The sequence below is a fragment of the Falco naumanni genome, chromosome 7, assembly GCF_017639655.2.
Source record: "Falco naumanni isolate bFalNau1 chromosome 7, bFalNau1.pat, whole genome shotgun sequence".
Taxonomy (NCBI): domain Eukaryota; kingdom Metazoa; phylum Chordata; class Aves; order Falconiformes; family Falconidae; genus Falco; species Falco naumanni.
In genome coordinates, this window is record NC_054060.1 from 36,892,204 (window position 1) to 36,911,421 (window position 19,218).

The window sequence follows — 19,218 nt, forward strand, 5'->3', positions numbered from 1 at the left end:
AAAAAGCCTAAAATAGCTTGGGGCAATTGTGAATACCCTTCTCAGAACAGTGGAGGCCCTCTCTCAACACCACAGGGCTGATGCTTATGAAACTTCATGTTTTGTGTGTGCAGTCCTCCACCCGTGCGGGAGCGAATGCAGTCCCAGTATGACTGGGTTCTGAGAAAGCCAGCTGCAGTCATGCTGCTCTTCAATTATGTGAGGAAGGAATAATGTATTATCTTCTTTAGCTCCACAGTAGACCTTCCCTTGGGAAATTTTTCATACAAAATTTTTAACTACATCAAAGTTTTATTTCATAAGGTAAAGACAGCCCAAGCCAAGTCTCACCATATAAAAGAAACCATAATCCAGAGAGATGGTGATATAATAATCAGAATGGCAATTTCTTAATTAGCTACATGCAGTCAGAGTCTCCACAATCGTTGTGCACAGTAAGGACAAGACTCAAGAAGCAGAAATGCTCCACTTTTAGGTGGGTGGTCCATAATGGCATCCAGAACAATGCTCGGAATAACCTGGAATCATAGCTCTCCCCTTTACGTACACTTGTACTAAAGTAGTTTCCATACAGCACACCAACAAACCTCCAAACACAAGCATACTTGTGCTACACTAGCGCTTTCCTTTCCACTTAGAAAAAGCCAAATCAAGCAAGCAATGTCAAAAAAAGTTGCTGGTCAAAGCTCCTGAGCTTAATAACCTTAAAAAGAAAGGATTAAAGTTCACTTCCTGAACATGCTTGCAACTCTGCAAGGGATTATGTAGAAAAATATCACTACTGTCAGTACTTTAAATCATCGTATTTTGAGAGGCATTTGACCCCGATTTTGTAAACTGTATGACTGAACCCTCAGTTGTTCCAATATCTAGTTTTTGATTCACAATTCAGCTTAGGAGCTCATGTGATGAGTTTACTTCTGAGCTCATGTAGAAAACTATTTCTTTCAGCATGCAAAGGCTTGATTTATACCTCAAATCTTACATTTCTAACTCATCACTAGTCAGATACTGACCACAGGCTTACAACCGCACTCCAACCCCCCCCCATCACCCACCCACCACCCCCCCCCGCACCAAAACCCACCACTTACTGAAACTCAGCTTTATGTGAGTTAATTTCCTCAGTCTGTTTGAAGACTTTAATGGATTCCAGAAGGCTGACAATTCCTACTGAAGACTTTTTTTCCTACACCCTTGCCACCTGACCGCATACCATCACCTACCACACTATAATCCTTGATTTTATGGCTACTTTGCTTGAAGCCTGACAATATAGAAGTGTTACAGGGGAAAATATTATGGTATGAAAGGTGCGCCTTTCATATTTGTAGATTGGAGATTTATCAGATTCCTTGCGGTACTGACACTTGTTCTAAAAATGTTCTGCTTTTTTACTGAATATCCATTATTCCTGCTTTTTTTACTAATGGCCTTTCTATTTTTTTTGCTTTTGTGAAATTTATGGTATTATTGTAATTTGTACAGAGGATTCTGCCAACAATGGCAATCTGAACACACCCCCAAATGCCCTGTGCTAAATTTAGTTTCATGATGAGCAAGTAAAATTCACATGTTCTTTATTTGTCCATATAATACACCATTTTTTTTTTCTAAAGTCTTAAAATTAGATAAAAGCATATTAAATGGCAGGTGTATGAAGTTCTTCAGAAACAATGCCAGAACAAAAAATTGAATTACAAAATGTTAAAAAATATGTAGGTACATTTGAACTTAACATTCCACTAACGCATAATGTTACAGATATTGTCTAATGAAAAATAATTGTGCCACTTACCTATTTTTGCTGTTTCTAGGAACTTTTTATTCTGTACATAGGACAATTCTGTACAAAATATGAAGTCTACATTTTTATTACTTATTACCATAAAACAAGGTACAATGTATGTACAATATTAAAATGAAGCCATACTAAAGCCACACTAAAAAGACACTTGTAATATTACTTTTGACATTCCTGATATACAGGTGTAATTTTGGAAAACAGGGGAAGGTGTCAGACAGAACTTTATGAAGAACAACAGTCACCAAAATTCTTTAATTTTTCTTTTTATTTTGGATGTATTAGTTTTAGAATGGTTTAGTACAGGATTATAAGTAGTATATAAATATTGACAATAAACATGCTAAACCATTAGTGGTGAAAGATTTTGGAATATTGCCTAAGCAAATGTTCAGTTGCCCAAAACTTCAAAGATGACTTTATGGTGAACTTTAAGCCTTTAAAAAATACTGCAATATTTCCCTTTTTGGTGAATGTTTATCTTCAATAAAGAACAGAAATAAAATCTAGACAGGGAAAGATGTTCTTATACGTTGAGCATCACACAATCAATCAAACATTGATATACAGTTCTTTTTTTTCCTTGGGTAACATAATTCCTTTCAGCAACCTCTTGCACAAACATACTGAACACCCAAAATCAAAGGTAACTGATAATCTACCAGCTAAAGATGGAAGTTCAAACAATGGTATATCAAAATACATAGACATTGCTTTACACAATTAAAAAAGCACCCTTTTTCCCTCAAAAGGAGAAGGCATCTTTAAACTGTTTTAATATAGTTTATCCTAATGGTAAAGCATATTCTTTTTCAAGTTTTACAGGAAATATTTTCAGACACAGTGGACGTTCCACTTAAAGGTTGGGTTGGTCTTTAAATTTAGTTGTTGTAAGCCAATATTCACCACCCACAATTTTCTTCCAACAGACAACGTTAACAGTATCAGAAATTGAATGTTAAATGCAACCAACAAACAGCAGGCACTACATCTGCACAAGGTTACTACGAATGTCTGCTTTGCGCCATTTTTTTTTTAATGGATGCAGGAGACGTTTTACTTCCTTAAAAAGTAAAACAAAACTATTTTTAAAGAAGCCACATTTTTATCTCTTTTATGCATCAAGACATTAAACATTAAGTTATATCATGTTACTGCCAGAGACGAAAGAAACTAATCACCCATTTAGAATAGCAGAACACATTTCAAACAGCTTGTAAGCAGGATAAGTAAGTCAAAATACTGGCCACCCTGAGAGAAATCAAATATTGAAGACAAAGCACTATATTTGAAAAGAGATTTTCCTCCCGTGCTTTTCCATCTACAACAAAAAGCTCATTACATGCAAGTAATCTTGTGGAATATATAGCAGCATTTGAAGATATTCAGCAACTCAGATGCATTTTCAGTTCACTTGTGAGGTGTATTTGCAGCACATGTGCTCTTTACAACAACAACAAAAAATATTTTCACGGTAAAATTATGGTCACTATCTCCTCAGCTCTTAGACTCATTTCAAAAGAAGCAGAATGGAATTCAAGGATCTGTTCTTTTTCCTATTTTAATAAGCTTGTGATGTTGTCTTTCCTGAAAGGTTATGTTCATTTCTCAGATAAAAACTGATGCAACTGAAATCACGCGTAATATCTGCCACAGAATATTGAACTCCTAGAGCCCAAGAAAAATGCTGAGTATTAAAAGCTCAGATAAGGGAGAAAACAGTGAAAGATTATTTTACTGACTTGAAAAAACTGAAAATGAAGTTTTATATTCAGTCTATTCCCAGTCATAGTAAACAAATTTTTATTTTAGGAAAAATTCTTCTACCAGTTTGTATCTGGAATACTGGTGCTGTATTATACACTAAAGACTGGAAAATATGGCTTTAAATATACATAAAGTATTAGGACATGGTATATATAGACATGTATCTTTATCCTAAGTAAAGGAGAAATAAATTTACAGAATTCTTAGAAAGGAATGATGATTAAGGATTGTCATGAAAGTTACCAGGTTGTAAGCCATGTTCTGTAATACGAAAGAATAACTGTATTTTCAAAACTGCTGGTATATTACAAGAGAGCAATAATGTGGAAACAACTGTAAAGTTGAGAAATCTTAGAAAAAGTTTAATATTTAAATTTTAAATACTTTTACTTTTGAAAACACACATTTATCATTAGTACCAACTATTGGTCACTCATTTATTTAGATGGAAAGAGTTCACAAAATGCTTTTCTCAAATATGACTATGAAACCTGCATGTTATCAGCCAGCTGGTACTATGATAACACCTCCAGGAAATTGTGTCCACTTGATTATAGTCAACCCAATATTCTGCATATGGAATTAGGTAATTTACCATTGTTTGAACTACTAATCTTGAGCTGCATACTCTATTAAGTTATTGCCTACAGAACTGGGTTGAAGAAAGCTTTGACTTTGTGGTAACTGATTGGTATGGCACAAAAAAGTAAGTTCTACTGTAGAACTGAGTCCAGAAAAAAAAAACCAAACAAAAAACCCACCAAAAAACTGTTCCTCCAAAATAATATTTCACTGCAATAGTTTATTGCCCGTCATGTGATATTAATTCATCAGCTCTGCAATGTGATTCCAAGGCTTTCATGGTATAGATATCCTGAGGCAGTTCTGACTTGCGTCGCACAAGAGGACGATCTTTTTTCTGATCTTTCTGTGCCTGAAATAATAGAACAAAGTTGGCCAAAAATATTAATTAATAAACAATTACTTAAAAATACTTCTTGCACATCAGTATGTTCACTTATGGGAAACGAAATTAAAAACCTATGGGGAAAAAGTTTATAATTTCTCTTCTTTTTAACCCACCAGCTACCCAGTTCAAGTCTGGAAACCATTTTTTTTGCTAAGAGGAAAAGTTAGAAACAACTAAGAATTTCTAAGCTATTAGCCATCATGACATTACTATCACGATTATCACTTGATACGATTTTTAAAAATAAAATTATCTTCTATCTTCTCACTTATTTTTCATTTCGTATGTCTCTACATGCAAGAGAAATGATTTTAAAGTTTCTCTGTGCTTCTAATTACCTGCATGAGTCACATACCTGAAAATTCAAGGTTCTGCTGTTATTTTTATCAATGCCCTCTCAAAAAAAGACTGTATTCCTATCAAAGTACCTCTGAACTAACTACATAAGGGTGTTTTTATATAGTTCCCATGTCTGTCTCACCTACTGTAATTTGCCTGTTAATTATGTTTATTCATGTTCTTCTATAAAAAAGTCCTTAGAAAAATTCATTGGCTTTTACTTAGCCATTGATTTACAAGTATGTTCAAAAAGTTAGCAAGTTATGGTGGTCAAATTTTATTGTAGCAAAGACTATTCACTATAATCACTCACATAGTCTGGTTCAGAAAAAAATTCCTGGTCTACTTTCCTCAGTCATTCCACCACCTCTCCAGTATGAACACCCTGCTACATCGCTAACCTCTGGGATAAACCAGAGTTTTCACTGAAACTATAGATAACTTGACATAGTTCACTTCTGAAGTTTTATTTAAAAAGAAAATAAGCTGTCCTTTTGATTTGGCTTTTTTTTTTTTTTTTTTTTTTTCTCAAACCGCTAACTGTAAGACCTCTTCTTTTACCATCAATTTTCGATGGTACTTAGCAAGGGATATATAACTGTCTCTCCAGCATCCACTCAAAGACTGATGCAAGAATGCTACCTAGCTTTCCTTCTGCAATACCTTAATACATAATCAATCAATCCTTTTCCTGCCTTGTGACCCAGATTTATCCATCTCCTTGCAAGCTTTATACTTCTCACAGATTTCTGTATGTTTTTCTAATAAGAATTCCTGCTTCAAAGCAATCTATAAGCTCTGCTAGGACAGGATCTCTATCTTTGAAAAACAGCCTTATAATCCTTCTAAAAATCTCACTTCTTGCATACTTTTTTAGCAAGGAGAAGTGGGAAAGCATGCACTTGGGAGAGATAGCTAAGGAATGCTTGAACAGTTCCAACACAAGTTGCAGAATTTTATTTAGTTTACAATTTGTTAATTTTCCATTAGCACAATTTTTTAATCCCCACCCCTATCTAAAAACTGGGGAGGGGTGGCAGAAATCAAGTTAATCCATAGGAGTGCGATGCACTCGTTTTCCAGCTGGAACACTATCAAATAAGCTATATATAGCCCCAACACCATAGCTCTTGAATTCTGTGTAGAAAAGAAGGTCAGACCTCGGTAGGCTCCTTGGTTTTAGTTTGGGTTGCCATTACTGTTTGCACTGTGTGATACTGGCTGAAATCCCCAAACACTTGCAGCAGCTTGGACTGGGAACTTTTTTCTTAACTGCCCGCCCCAAATACTAGTATATAGTCATACTTCGGCTGCTCTTCTTCTGGAACTGATGTTAGAGCACTCAGAGTTGGGAGGTATTAGTTTTATTTCTCTCTGGCCAGGATGGAGAGTGAACCAAAGTCTCCTAAGTCTTGAGAAAATGGTTATGTGCTAGAAAATAGCATAGTAAGAGATGGACACCACCATCAACACAACTTTAAGATTAAGCAGTATGCTTTTCTGCCAATTATCTCGTATGTATCAAGTATCAATTATCTTGTACCTTTATCCACTAGGAACTGGTTCTAGGTTCTGGAGCTAGTGAAAGGAGGCAACTCTCCCCATTTACCTGGGCCTGGCTAAGCAACCCAAAGTTTGAAGAAAGGCAGAGGTTTAGAAACTTCAATAAACCCAGTACTCCTCACTGACCAGCTCTAACCAGCGTTCCCGTTCAGGGGAACGCTACCCTCATTCATTGCCCTGGACAGGGTGTAATTCAGCCACCAAGATTTGTGTGTAATGCACAGGGTTCCATTCCAGAGATAAGTGTTTAAAAAACAGCAATCACTGAGCATATCTTGGTGGCATTCCAGAATTTCTTTTGATTTCGACCTTCATCCAAAATGCCATAGAACAAGTAATAAATAAAATATAATCTTGCGGAATGATGACCCTGGAATTTTAAGAAAGTAATGTAGGTTAGGTTGACCATATGCTTATTTTTATCAAATTTCTTGTCTGATACATTGGTTCAAATTAACTGACTTTATCTTTGATCTCAACCAGTTTTTCCAGCTCCAGATAATTTCTCTGGTCTTAAACATTGCTGGATTTAGAGATATTCATATTATTGATATTGCTACCAGACATCTTAGTGATACTGCAGTGCTCTCTGGCACCTCTCTATCTTCCATGAGCTCCAAGTTTAAATCTCAACTTTGAATGTCAGGATGCTAGTTCCACTTAACTGAAGTTAAATTAAAAAGCACCTGAAAATTACAAAGCATTAGCTAAAGATGAAAAGACTGGAATGACCTTAAGACTCCTTGCCCTGTAGCAGGTAGTGGACTGTGACAGAGGGTAGACTGAGGAAGAAGACTCTTGAGTGGGCAAGACAAATGCACACTTTACACATTTTTTTCAAAAAATAGTAGCTTTAGCCACTAAGAAGGCTCTGAATAACAAGCAAACAAAAATGTCATTACTAGACTTTGACTATATTTTATACAAGTTTTCCTTATGAAAAAACCTAAACTGTTATATAGAGAATAGAACATGATGTGGTAGATAATAGCCATATTTTTAACTGTCTTTAAAGAATATTCATTGTTCCCACTGTGACAGAAAAAGCTATTTCCAAGTGAAAAGAAAATTAGTTTCTATAGAATAAATTTCAAAAGAGAAGACACCAGAAATATAACACTTTATTCCTGGCTGCTACAGTACCACTTAAAAGTAGCAGCTCTAATTAAGTTTATTACTCTGTGATACATGGTTACAGGGCTGAAAATACAACCCAAGTTTATGTCTATGATTAAGCCATTTAAAATACTCTAAATTATGAATTACTTTTTTTTTTCCTTTTACTCTTCATACGGCTTTACCTGACAAGCCTCTTCTTTCACTGTCTTTTTCAACATCTGCAAATCTTCAATTAAAGGCCCATCTGTTTCCATTGCAACAGGACTGTTCAGCAAACTCGTGTCACTGTACGTTGGGTACTAATAAAACGCAAAGTGTTAAAATAATCATTCGTAGTAGTAATACCTAAATATTAAGCGTGTATTTGAGCATTTGAATGGTATGATTAATCATTTGAGCTTAGCTTCAAATACCTTATGCTTCCAGGCACCAATTAATAAATTTAAAAATGGAACTCAAATTTCACTTGTAAGAAACGTCCTTTTGAAAAATACAGTCAGAATACATAAAATATGCTTTGATTATCTGAGACTGAATTTTAAAATATTCAGATTTTGCCAGTACTGAATGTCTACTATGGCACTCATTTATCTGAAACCTTATCAATACATTGTGTCATAATTTGTGAACAGTGTAGCAACTGAAACACAGTAATTTTACTTTCTGGTGTAATTTTGTGTTGCAAGAGAAAATATACTGTTAAAAGGCCAAATATGGTTAATGTACATTTAGAGTAATTTAAAACCAAAATATTACACTTTTCTGTCTTGAGGAAGTAAAACAGCCATAAAAATCTTTCAGAAATTAAAAAAAATGATCTTGTAAAAACAGCCGTGTAGTCTCTAAAGCTTACTGTACAGCAATCTCTATTTTGAATTCTATTTTAATTCAGATGAGGTGTATGTGGTCTTGAAATCAAAATTCATTTACAAATAAACACACATTTTTTCCATCCTTTTTTCCTTATAATTTAGTATCTGAGTGTACCAATAACTTAATGCAGATGAGACAAAATAGAAAAAAGTGACAGAAAAGATCTAATTAATGTAATTATAATGATCCAACATCTTAAAATGTATTTCTGTGTCATGCAGAGTCAGGAACAGCTCTGAACAACAAGAATTGTCAGTTATTAGACAAATTAAAAGTTAATAGAAATTCCAGGGGAAAAAAAAACAACCACACCTTGAAAATCCATTATAAAGAGTGCTATAAGCATTTATATCCTTATACAAATTAAGTGAAGCACTCAGCGTTCAAATTATTTTAAATTGCTTCCAATTATTAGCTCTCTTCAAGCATACTATGCAGAACATACTGTACACACATTGTGTTAACCAGTTTCAGAGAACATAAGCAGTTACAAAAAATTACTTGGGAAGAAAAGGGTAAATTTACACTGGAGAACTGTTTTTTACTGCTACAACTCAATCCTCTTATTTAGCCAGCCACGCAATAGTTCACCACTTTGTGATAGCAAATGACCGTGTATATCAAGTGCTCTTCAAGCAAGGCTTTTTTTTTGTATGGCTTATCTGATCAGAGGAATGTTTTGTCACTGAAAGTCCATTGCTGCTTGTATGAATGATTCTTTTTCAATTAAACTGACCTGTTGTCGATTGCCATTTTCTTTAACAAATTTTGAGTAGTTTACTAAATGTTCCCTAACAAATGCCACCAAAGAGAAAAAAAATTCCTCCTCCTTAGAAAAGATGACCCCATACTTTCTGTTTTAAAAGAGCACTGAGATCATAAAGTGTTCCACTTCTGTTTACAGAGTACCATTACTCCCCCTTCCAACACTTTAAACTCAGCTAGATGATGTTGGAAAGTTACAGTATAGAAAGTTTCTTGCTGCAGTATAGTAAAATTCTGGCTGCAAAGCAATTGAAACGCTTGGGGTTTTTTTGCCCGTAGCAGCAATCAGTATAATTGAGAGAAAGGGAAGTGGGCAGCATTTGCCAAGCAAATTAAATAGAGGGTGGGAACCCAAGCCAAACCATCCCCTCCTCCCATAATTTCAAAATACAATGAATAGTCTAGTCTAAAGGACCTTTGTTTCTTTATCAAAATTTCAGTTACATCAAGTAATGCCTGACAGGATGTTTTCCTTTTTAGTAAGAACCTGAGGTGCAGGTTCACCGGAAGACTGGACCAATGCAAGTATGAGAATAAATGCAGCAGACAAGAACATACAAGATTACTTTAATCCATTTGACACAGAGGAAAACTAACCAGTCATAACTCAACAGTTTACAGAACGATCTCTTTTGCAATATATTGTTTGCAAAACAGCTTTTCAAGATAAACCAATTATGGCATCTCTGTATTTTCCATAATTTTGCACAATAACTTTTCAAACCGCAATAGAGTATATCTCCTATTGTAAGAAAAGGAAAAAGTACTTCATATCATACTTTTCAGAAAACCTTTTTTTAAAAAATAATTACTTGCACAAGAGAAAGGTTACAAATTTTAAAAGTACTTTTATTGTATGTCTTTCATAATACAATTAGTGAAATTGCTTTATTTCCATGATCAGTCAGACCTGTTTTCCCCACTTACACTTAACAAAACTAAAGTATTTAAACAGGAACATGTTAATCTTTTCTAAATACCTGGGGATTTGATTTGGCTAGATTTTCTATTTTAACCCATGCTTCTTCCCGTTCCTTCGATTTTAGCTTCTCTCTGGAAAAAAAAAACAACCCACCACTTAGAAGCAAAAATGGCAAAAGCAACTTGGTGAATCTTGCATCACAACTTGTATACTTTTTAAAAACATGAATATATTCTTCTGGTAAGAATTCAACAGAATAAATTATTTAGCTATGGCTTTCAGCCTACTGCCCAAAATATCACTTACTGTTGACAGGATAATTTGCATCATATCAATATCCCATGATCACAAAGCAACATTAAAAGGGAAAAAACCCGTATTTTCTCATGAAAGCAACAAACTAGCTGATACCAGTTTATCTTTAATACTGTACATTATTAAAGGGATTAAAATTAAAACAAAGAAGTCTTGATCTACGTTGAAAATGTGTTTGTGTTTTCACTTTATAATATTTGAATTCTATATTGAAATATAAGAAACTAGTATCTGACCATAGAAAAAGGGCAGAGATACTTAGATTCTTACTGCCTGTCCAATGGCTTCAGGTAAAGTTTAAAGGAAAGAGCCCAGAGACATTTTGAATTGGACACCAATGGGGAAGCCAAGAGGGATTACACAGGATGGTTTGGTCTGGTTTGTTTTGGTGGGGGGGGGGTTTGGGTTTTTTTTTGGTTTTTTTTTTTTTTTTGGGGGGGGGGGGGGGGGTTGGTTCACACAGGATGGTTTGGTCTGGTTTGTTTTGGTGGGGTTTTTTTTGGCTTGGTTTTTTTTGGGGGGGTTGGGTTTTTTTTTTAAAATTTAAGTAGGAAAGGTTTGTTTCTTTATGTCTAATGTATACAAAATGTTAAAGTCGAGCGGTTTTCTCCTTCCTTTCTTACAGATAAATAACTTAATGTAGAGACTAGAGTGAACAGCTGTCTTTGAAAGGTGGTAGAATTTCAAAGGGCTTTGAGCTTAAAAGTGCTAAAAAAGCTGTCAGGCTTCACTGCATACAGCAGATGATTCAAATGTAAAAAAAAAGTTATATTCAAGCAATACACAATTTTCCTCCAACTCTCTATTAAATGAAGAACTCTAACCAGCCCCTTTTAAGTTCTTGTGTGGTGGTGGATTTTTTTTTGTTGTTTTCTTATTATGTCACTCAGCACCCTGCCTGCCTTAGTTCACACTCAAAATGCCGCTGCCCACCCCCCTATCCCCAAAATACAGAAGGTTGCTTTCCCATTTAAAAGGGATTCTACTTACTTGCTATGAGGCAAAACAAATTTACATAGTCTTTTTTTAAAAAGCCAATGTTCACATTTTGTTATCTATAAACACACATATTTAAAATTCATTATACTACAAGATCATTTCTACTTAAACTATATTAAGGAACTTCAAAACTTGTACAAATTCATCTACATTAAGAATTTGTACTACTTCCTGTATGCTGGTTCAAAACAGGTGTGTAATTTGAACCACTACTTGAAGGAATCCCTGTTCACTTTGAAATTAAAACTAAATTCAGATCCAGGTTATTTTCAGTACCCACTTTCTAATTATGCTCGCCAGCCTGTAAAATGAGAGCCAAGTCATTAATACTTTTGACTTCTCAATCTCCCTTTAGTATATTTAGAATATGAATATTAAAAAAAATTATATTTATAAAAATATTGTAACACTATAAAATGATAGTATTATAAAAAATAGAGGAACAGAATATAAGTGACTATGATCTGCATTTTTGGGAACAAACCAGAAAAATCTGGAATTCAGAAAAATTCCAAATCCCTGCTGTGTTCACTGGCCTATGCAAGAATATACTAAACTCAGCGGGATTCTTCTAACAAATGAAGTACAAATGCCCCTGTATTACAATCAAGTAACAACTTTATTTTGGGTAATTTTTAGAAAAACACACATATGTGCTAACACATAATGCAGTGCTGAAAAATACTGGGAAAGTTTTGGGAAGAACTAAGTGACATCATGAAAGAAAATAACACTGGGTAAACAAAGCATGCTAAAATAAACAGGATGTAAACTAAACTGTTTAGCAAATCTTTTATACTGGCCTCCACGATCAGCAGTGTCCCTCTGAAAAAAATTGATTTTTAGGAAGCTGGTGACCCTCTGTAGTATTAGGTCAAAAACTACACGAAGAGTCCTATTCTTGAGATTTTACAGTTCATATATAACAAGAAGTTTCACCAAGTTGATTTTGAGACTGCTGTACTATAATCCAATGGGCAACTTCCCACTAAAGACACAGTAGTTTTTCAGAGCTAAAGCACTCTGAACAAATTATTCAAGAACAGACAGACACACTGACATGAAAACTTACTTCAGTTTTTCTGCTTTAAATTGCTGTGTGCAGTCATCGAACAGTTTTTGGTTCATCTCCATGAAGAGTTTCAGAGCATTGTATATCAAGCCATGTATTGTCCTATAAGTAAAACTTCTGGTTGAAACTCAGAGTACTTTAAACTTTGAAATCTATTTTTTCTGGTCAACAGTAGCCAATAGCCTACATAACTGGAAAATTACATCATTTCAGAATAAGTGGAAACAAAACTAGTTAGTGGAAGTTTCAGTTTACCCTCAAAAGGGCTAATACAAGTACTAAAATTACCAAATTTGAATGCAGTTTTTTTATTCTATAGTACTACTTGTCACTTACACTTTTGATGTTTGAACTTCATTTTTAATGTGTATCAATACAGGACTAGTTTTGAAATTTAGTAGCTGACACTAACCAAACTAGGGTTACTAGAGAAAATGCAAGATGACATTAAAGATCTTGAGATAAGTACCTTACTGGCAACTGACAGATTTAGGAAAAAAAAAAAAAATAGTTAGTGATTAAAAGGAGCCTAGGAAAGACCATTCATTCTGAAAACTGTCACACAGCAACAACACTCACTTCAACACAATTATGCCAGGACTCTAGAAAAGTGTTAGAAAAGTGAAGTGGAAAGCATCAGAAAAGTTAAAGAAAAATTAATCTGCTTTATGAAGAACTTTTACAAAATAATTTACAGTTCCAGACTCTAATCTATTGCTGATCATTAAAACCAATATGCAATCAGTTATACAATTACTTCGTATCGTATGCGTGAGTTACAAGTAAGAGTGCAGCTGTACTGGGTAGCATGACTTCTACTCAGAATAAAATGAATGCATGGCCTTGAAAGCCAGACAAAACCACCAACAGCAATCCACTTTTACTATGTACAATTGCACCACTGAAACAGAATTTTATTACAGAGTACATTATTTGTTACTGTTTACACCCAGTGACAGTAACCAATCACTTTAACCTCCATTTCTTTTCCTGTGTTTAGTGGCAGATTGATTACTCATGCTTGGGCAACCCATCAGTCCTCAATTCATGGCCAGTGCTAGACTGTTGATACTTTCACTTTCCCAGCAGTTGCACAACTGCTCAAACAAAGAGGCACTTTACAATGGAACAGCCACAGAAAGGAGCTGACCAGGACTGTTTCCATGCGTAAGTACTAAGTTATTGGGGGAAAAAAAAGTGAAAACAGTCAATGGAGAAAGAAGAGAAAACAATAAATGGGAGGAAAAACGGAAAGGAAAAAAATGACCTTATCTACAACATATTCACTAGAATGCAGAAGAAAAGGAAATCAGCAAAGAGGTTAAAGATCAGAAATCAAAGTTAAGTCTTTAGAAGTATCTGAACTACGATAAATGCCAAATTTGCTTCATATTAATAAAAAATCATGGAGTAGGTGCACTAAAACACTGCTGCTTGTTTAATGAAAAAAGGAACAACTATCTCCTTCAATTCTTAGTATTTCCTACAAATTTTGACACTCCTTACCCAGCAACTTTAATGTCACAGAATAAACAGCTCAACAAATTGTTGTAACTAGCAATCAAAGATGTGAGCCACTTTTAAGCCTAAAACTAGACATAAGTGAAGTAGCAGAATTTTATTTGTACAAGTGTTTCTTACTTGTTCCAATGCGTCTTTGAATTCCGGTACAAGGATGGAAACATGATGGGTAAAATCTTTGCTGCATTATCACTAATTAAACTCATAATATATTCATTATTCCAGTAGTATAATGCTCGTTCTGCAACCTAAGATGACATGAAAAAAGAAAACACTTATTCAGAAAATCTCTTAAAGAGCAAATAATTGAAATGTTTGTCAAATACAGAATCAGAATCACTTAGGTTGGAAAAGACCCTTACATCAAGTCCAACCGTTACCCCAGCACTGTCAAGTCCATCACTAAACCATTTCCCTAAGCATTGTATCTACGTGTCTTTTAAACATTTCCATGAACAGTGATTCCAGCACTTCCCTGGATAGCCTGTGTCAGTGCTTGACCACCCTTTCAGTGAAGAAATGTTTGCTGATATTCCATCTAAATTCCCCCTGACCCAACTTCACACTGTTTCCTCTTGTTCTATTGCTTGTTACCTGGGAGAAGAAACCAAACCTCACCTGTCTACTACCTCCTTCCACGTAGTTGTAGAGAGCAATAAGGTCCCCCCTGAGCCTCCTCCTCTCCAGGCTAAACAACCCCAGTTCCTCAGCTGCTCCTCACAGGACTTGTGCTCTGGGTCTTTCACCAGCCTCGTTGCCCTTCCCTGGACACGCTCCAGCACCTCTGTGTCCCTCTTGTACGGAGGGGCTCAAAACTGAACACAGTATTCAAGGTGTGGCCTCATCAGTAAGGTAAGAAAAGTTTCAACTCTAGGTTTGGAATTTTTCTAGTGCAAATGGCAGTCATGGAGCTGACTGAAAGAGAGATGGAAAAATTTTTCTTTGATAGGGACATGATTCAAACTGTAATCTATGAATGCTGAAATTCAAGTAAAACGTTCTCCCAAAGAAAAGAGTATTTGTAGAACTCTGTTACCATCAGTGAATGGAAACATTATGTACCAAAAGAGTTCAGGTACTTCTGAGAACAGCAAGCTTTTAAGCTTTTACGTCAAGCATAACGCTGAAGTCAATCACCCAATACGGATACATGTACAGCATTCTTAAAAGAAACAATGAAGCTAACATTTGGTTCCCTAACATTTGACACAGAATCGAGGACTTTTTTTTTGTGCAACAAATACAATTCATCATGGTGAGTAATAACATATCTTTAACATTGACAAGTCTGCTTTATAAAAATCCTCGTATTAGCGTACATTCAGTAAGTACAGACCTGAAAGTGTGGACTGGACACGCATTTGGCTAGCTGTCTGAAAAGAGGCTCCATAACTTTTACAAATTCAGATGGTTCAATAACATCTAAAATTTCTTCTAGTTCATTTAAAAACATGACTTCTTTTGGACTGTGAGTCTTTGGCCAGTATTTCAGCAGTGCCATTACAACCTGTAGAGACAAAGTGAACATAATCTTCATGATAATTTGACTTTACTTTGCATTAAATTGTAACTCATTAAGAACTCTGTATTTTAAACAGAACACAAAACTCAGATTTCTTTTCCCATGTGACAGCAGTGATCAGATATGGTTCATTGTCACAGAAATAACTGCTAATAGGTCTAAAAACACTTCTTCAGAAAACAAAGTCATACACGTAAAAGACATATTCAAAAATAACAATCAGAAGACTACAGAAAATAACCCGACATCTAACTTAACATGATCAAAGTGCAAATTTGCTACTATACTATCTGCTATTTCAGTGGTCACAGCTTTCAATCTCTAATTTCTTGGAGGCATACTCCAAAGCTCAAGAAATTTTATATCATATTTATAAAAAGAAATTTGCTCTAAATACTCAAATCGACAGGTGACCAACTATTCTAAGCATGCTGCTCTTAAACAGTGAGTTTATTTAATTGACTATATTACTATTTTCACAGCCTTAACTTTATTCATGATTATTAAATCGTTTACCTAGCTTGCTGAAGCAGTTTTTGCCTAGCAAACCACGAATGCTCGAAAGATGGGGGGGCAGAAGTGGGGTTGGGATCCATGAAAATCTCATCTACTGACTATATAACGTTGAAGAATTTAACACTGAAAAGTGATACTAGTCTAGCAGTTAAATATATCCAGACATTATATTTATTAGTGGAGTTACCAATTATATCATAATTTATTCAAGAATCTTCAAAAATGCACAATGTTATATTGAAGGAGTAACAATTCTTGTGCTGTTAGCAATTCTGATTTAAGGAAAATGTGAGTAGACACAAATGTTTTTGTTATGAAAGGATGATGATTTTTTCCCCAAAGATGTCAGTTTTAAAACCACAGTGTAAGATTTTTTTAAAAAAAAACATAAAAACTGTTTTCCATCTGTGGCAATTTGGTGCCAAACAGTATTCAAATAGGAAGACATTTTCCTTCATGACATTTAAAACATGTTAAATACTTAAAAATTACTACCATAGCATTCAATCTTAAATTTAGGTATTTTTGATGAGAAATGAATACAACCTTGAACATATAAATTTATAAATGCTTTTTTTCATCATTAAAGATGAAAAAGCCACATAAAAACCAAAAATATGACAGCGTCCGTCTAATCTTAGATGAAGGACTGGAGAAAAAACAAAACAAAAAACCAATGACAAAACAGTACAGACTCCCTGAAAACACTCTTTTAAGATAAAGTTTGTATTTGTCTTTTTGTGTAGTTTAAAAGTTACAACAGACCACTAGGCCTTTCTCTCAGAGAATAATTTTTCTCTCTCATATATGAAAAAAAGCAGTCTTTTTGTTTTCTATAAAAATGTCCCCCATTTCAGAAGTCCAGCTTTTTATCTTTAAAAAGTATATGCAATATTTAATACTGCATGTTGACAAGACAATGCAGTAAGAAATCAGTGCATCTTTCATGTATGTATTATTTAATCATGAAAGACGACACTGTGTCCTCAATGAAGCCTTGGGAAATTTACGCAGATTTTTTTAATAAGATGTCAGAAAGTCTCATATGACAATTATAAGGGGAAACAAAGCATTTTATTTTGCAATGACCAGAATTTTTGAAGGGGAACATAGTACTTCAGTGATGCATGTGCTAAGTTTTTAAAGAATGCTGTAATCATGTACTAATTTGGGATCAAAAAGGGAAGCAGAGCTGGATGCATATTAGTTCAGATTTGTACTAGGAAATATGTGACATCCTAGCTGATGTCTGAAAGAAAGCTAAGATTTCAAGATCTCATATAGCACAAATGACAGAATGTCTGAGATTTGATATTTTAACAAGTATTAAAAGCTCCAAGTAGAAGAGAGTTCTTGCTCAGCTGCGTACTTATTTTCTTTCCATTTCCAAGAATTCCAGTTTCCATTTTACAACACAGTTATAATCTAATAATGTGCACTTTTGTTAGTAGCAATTTACTTAGTGATTAAACATATTAGTTCTTACCTGCTTAATATTGGGTGTAATGAGGCAAACCGCTATATACTACCAAGGATAATTAAAAGCATTCATCTGTACAATTATGTGCAGCCAGACCAAGGTCTGGTTTTGTCTATGGTCCAAACTTGGTAGACAAGAACAGGATCTGACTCAAAAGCCTTGCATCAGTAGGTAGCTCTGTCTGCCAGAAATCTGTGTTCCATCATAAGATCAGTCTCTGAACAGAGCACAGTTCAGGCAAGCTAATTTCTGACTAAACTGCTTCTGGATCAACCATCTCATATCCAGTCAGGCAGAACAAAATAAACAGAATAAACTCTGGTCTGTCTGTAGGAGGTATATTCTTAACGTTTTAATTAATTTTAGACGTTCCAAAAACTCTTGGAAAAACTGAATTTGATACATCAAAATGGTTAAACATTTGACTCTTCCTAACAATTATATATAAATACTTTGTTCCCAAAACCTCCTTAAACAGTCTACAGATGAGAGGGATATTAATATTCCAAAACACATAATAATAACACAATAAACTTACTGGTTCTGTAAGCGTGCTGTCCTTTTCTAAAAACTGAACTACACAGTATGCCAGCTACAGTAAAAGAAAAAGATTTTTATTAATGCTCACTGTGAAACTGAACACACTTTGAAATCACTAGCACAAGTGGAGAACATTACTTAATTCAAATAAAAACACAACAGGTTTTCTGTGATTATACAAAAATTATATGGCAGACAATTTAAAACAACAAAAGGGTAAATATGCTTTACCAATTTTTTCCAACCTTTGCAAGTCTGTCCCCACCTTTTTCTGGGTTATAATATAGACAAACACATAATTTGATGTTTTATTTTTAGACCTAGTACTTTGCATTTCAGCATACTTCATCTTTTCAGATACAGAATTAAAAATAATTTTAACATCATTATAAACAAATCATTTTAACATCATATAAACAAAAAATAAACATTAACATTTTGGTGTCCCATGCTGATTTAATAGGTTATGAAACAGAAAATACTTAAGTTAGTTATAAATGCATCCAACAGTTTTAAGTCTTAGGATTTTCTATATATGAGAACTCATGATACCTAAGCGTATCCGTGCAAAGCTGACGCAAGCCGAGGCTGAATTACAGTATTTACCATTTCTGAGAATGAGACAGTCTGTCTAAAACATGAACTATTACATCCCCTCCACTCGACAGGCCCATAGTCCTAAAGCGGGAGGATCACTGCACACCTCATGACCTGTTTAACTATTTTTCCGATGTCTCTCCGTTTAGGGAAGTTCAGCTGATGAGCCCAATTCCTCTCTTGTTTTTGATGATTGCTACCAAAAACGTCCCTAGGTAATCTGAGGAATGTACACAGACTTACACCTAGTGTTCTTCACTGTTCTAAAGCAAATTTGAATTGAATATAGAAACTAGCTTTCTTCATGTATATCTAGATTTGGCAGCAAATCCTTCTGAATATCTGCCACTGCTTCAATCTGAATTGTTGTGGTTTTACTCTGCTGTTTCACACACTAAGTTCACTTGAAGTGCTTTCCTATTTTATTCAGCAGGACATGAGAGGCATCCCTATGTCACTATCTTCTTTTTACTGATAGTAATGAGGAATGTAAATCACCTAAAGGTTTTAGAGAATTAGTTTGTGAATTAAGGA

General features: G+C 34.6%; 1 protein-coding gene across 3 annotated transcripts in view; it reads right to left on the reverse strand.

The window, feature by feature from the left end:
- Positions 1-1,563: 1,563 nt before the first annotated feature.
- Positions 1,564-19,218, reverse strand: part of PPP2R5C (protein phosphatase 2 regulatory subunit B'gamma) — an 89,011-nt gene continuing 71,356 nt past the window's right edge. For all 3 annotated transcript variants that reach the window (XM_040599737.1, XM_040599739.1, XM_040599738.1), the window contains 7 exons: positions 18,086-18,139; positions 15,366-15,536; positions 14,150-14,277; positions 12,509-12,610; positions 10,181-10,253; positions 7,745-7,861; positions 1,564-4,505 (listed from right to left, as the gene is read on the reverse strand). In XM_040599737.1, coding sequence (XP_040455671.1) covers positions 4,374-4,505; positions 7,745-7,861; positions 10,181-10,253; positions 12,509-12,610; positions 14,150-14,277; positions 15,366-15,536; positions 18,086-18,139 — 777 coding nt within the window. In that variant the 3' untranslated portion in view covers positions 1,564-4,373. The remainder of the gene's footprint in view (positions 4,506-7,744; positions 7,862-10,180; positions 10,254-12,508; positions 12,611-14,149; positions 14,278-15,365; positions 15,537-18,085; positions 18,140-19,218) is intronic.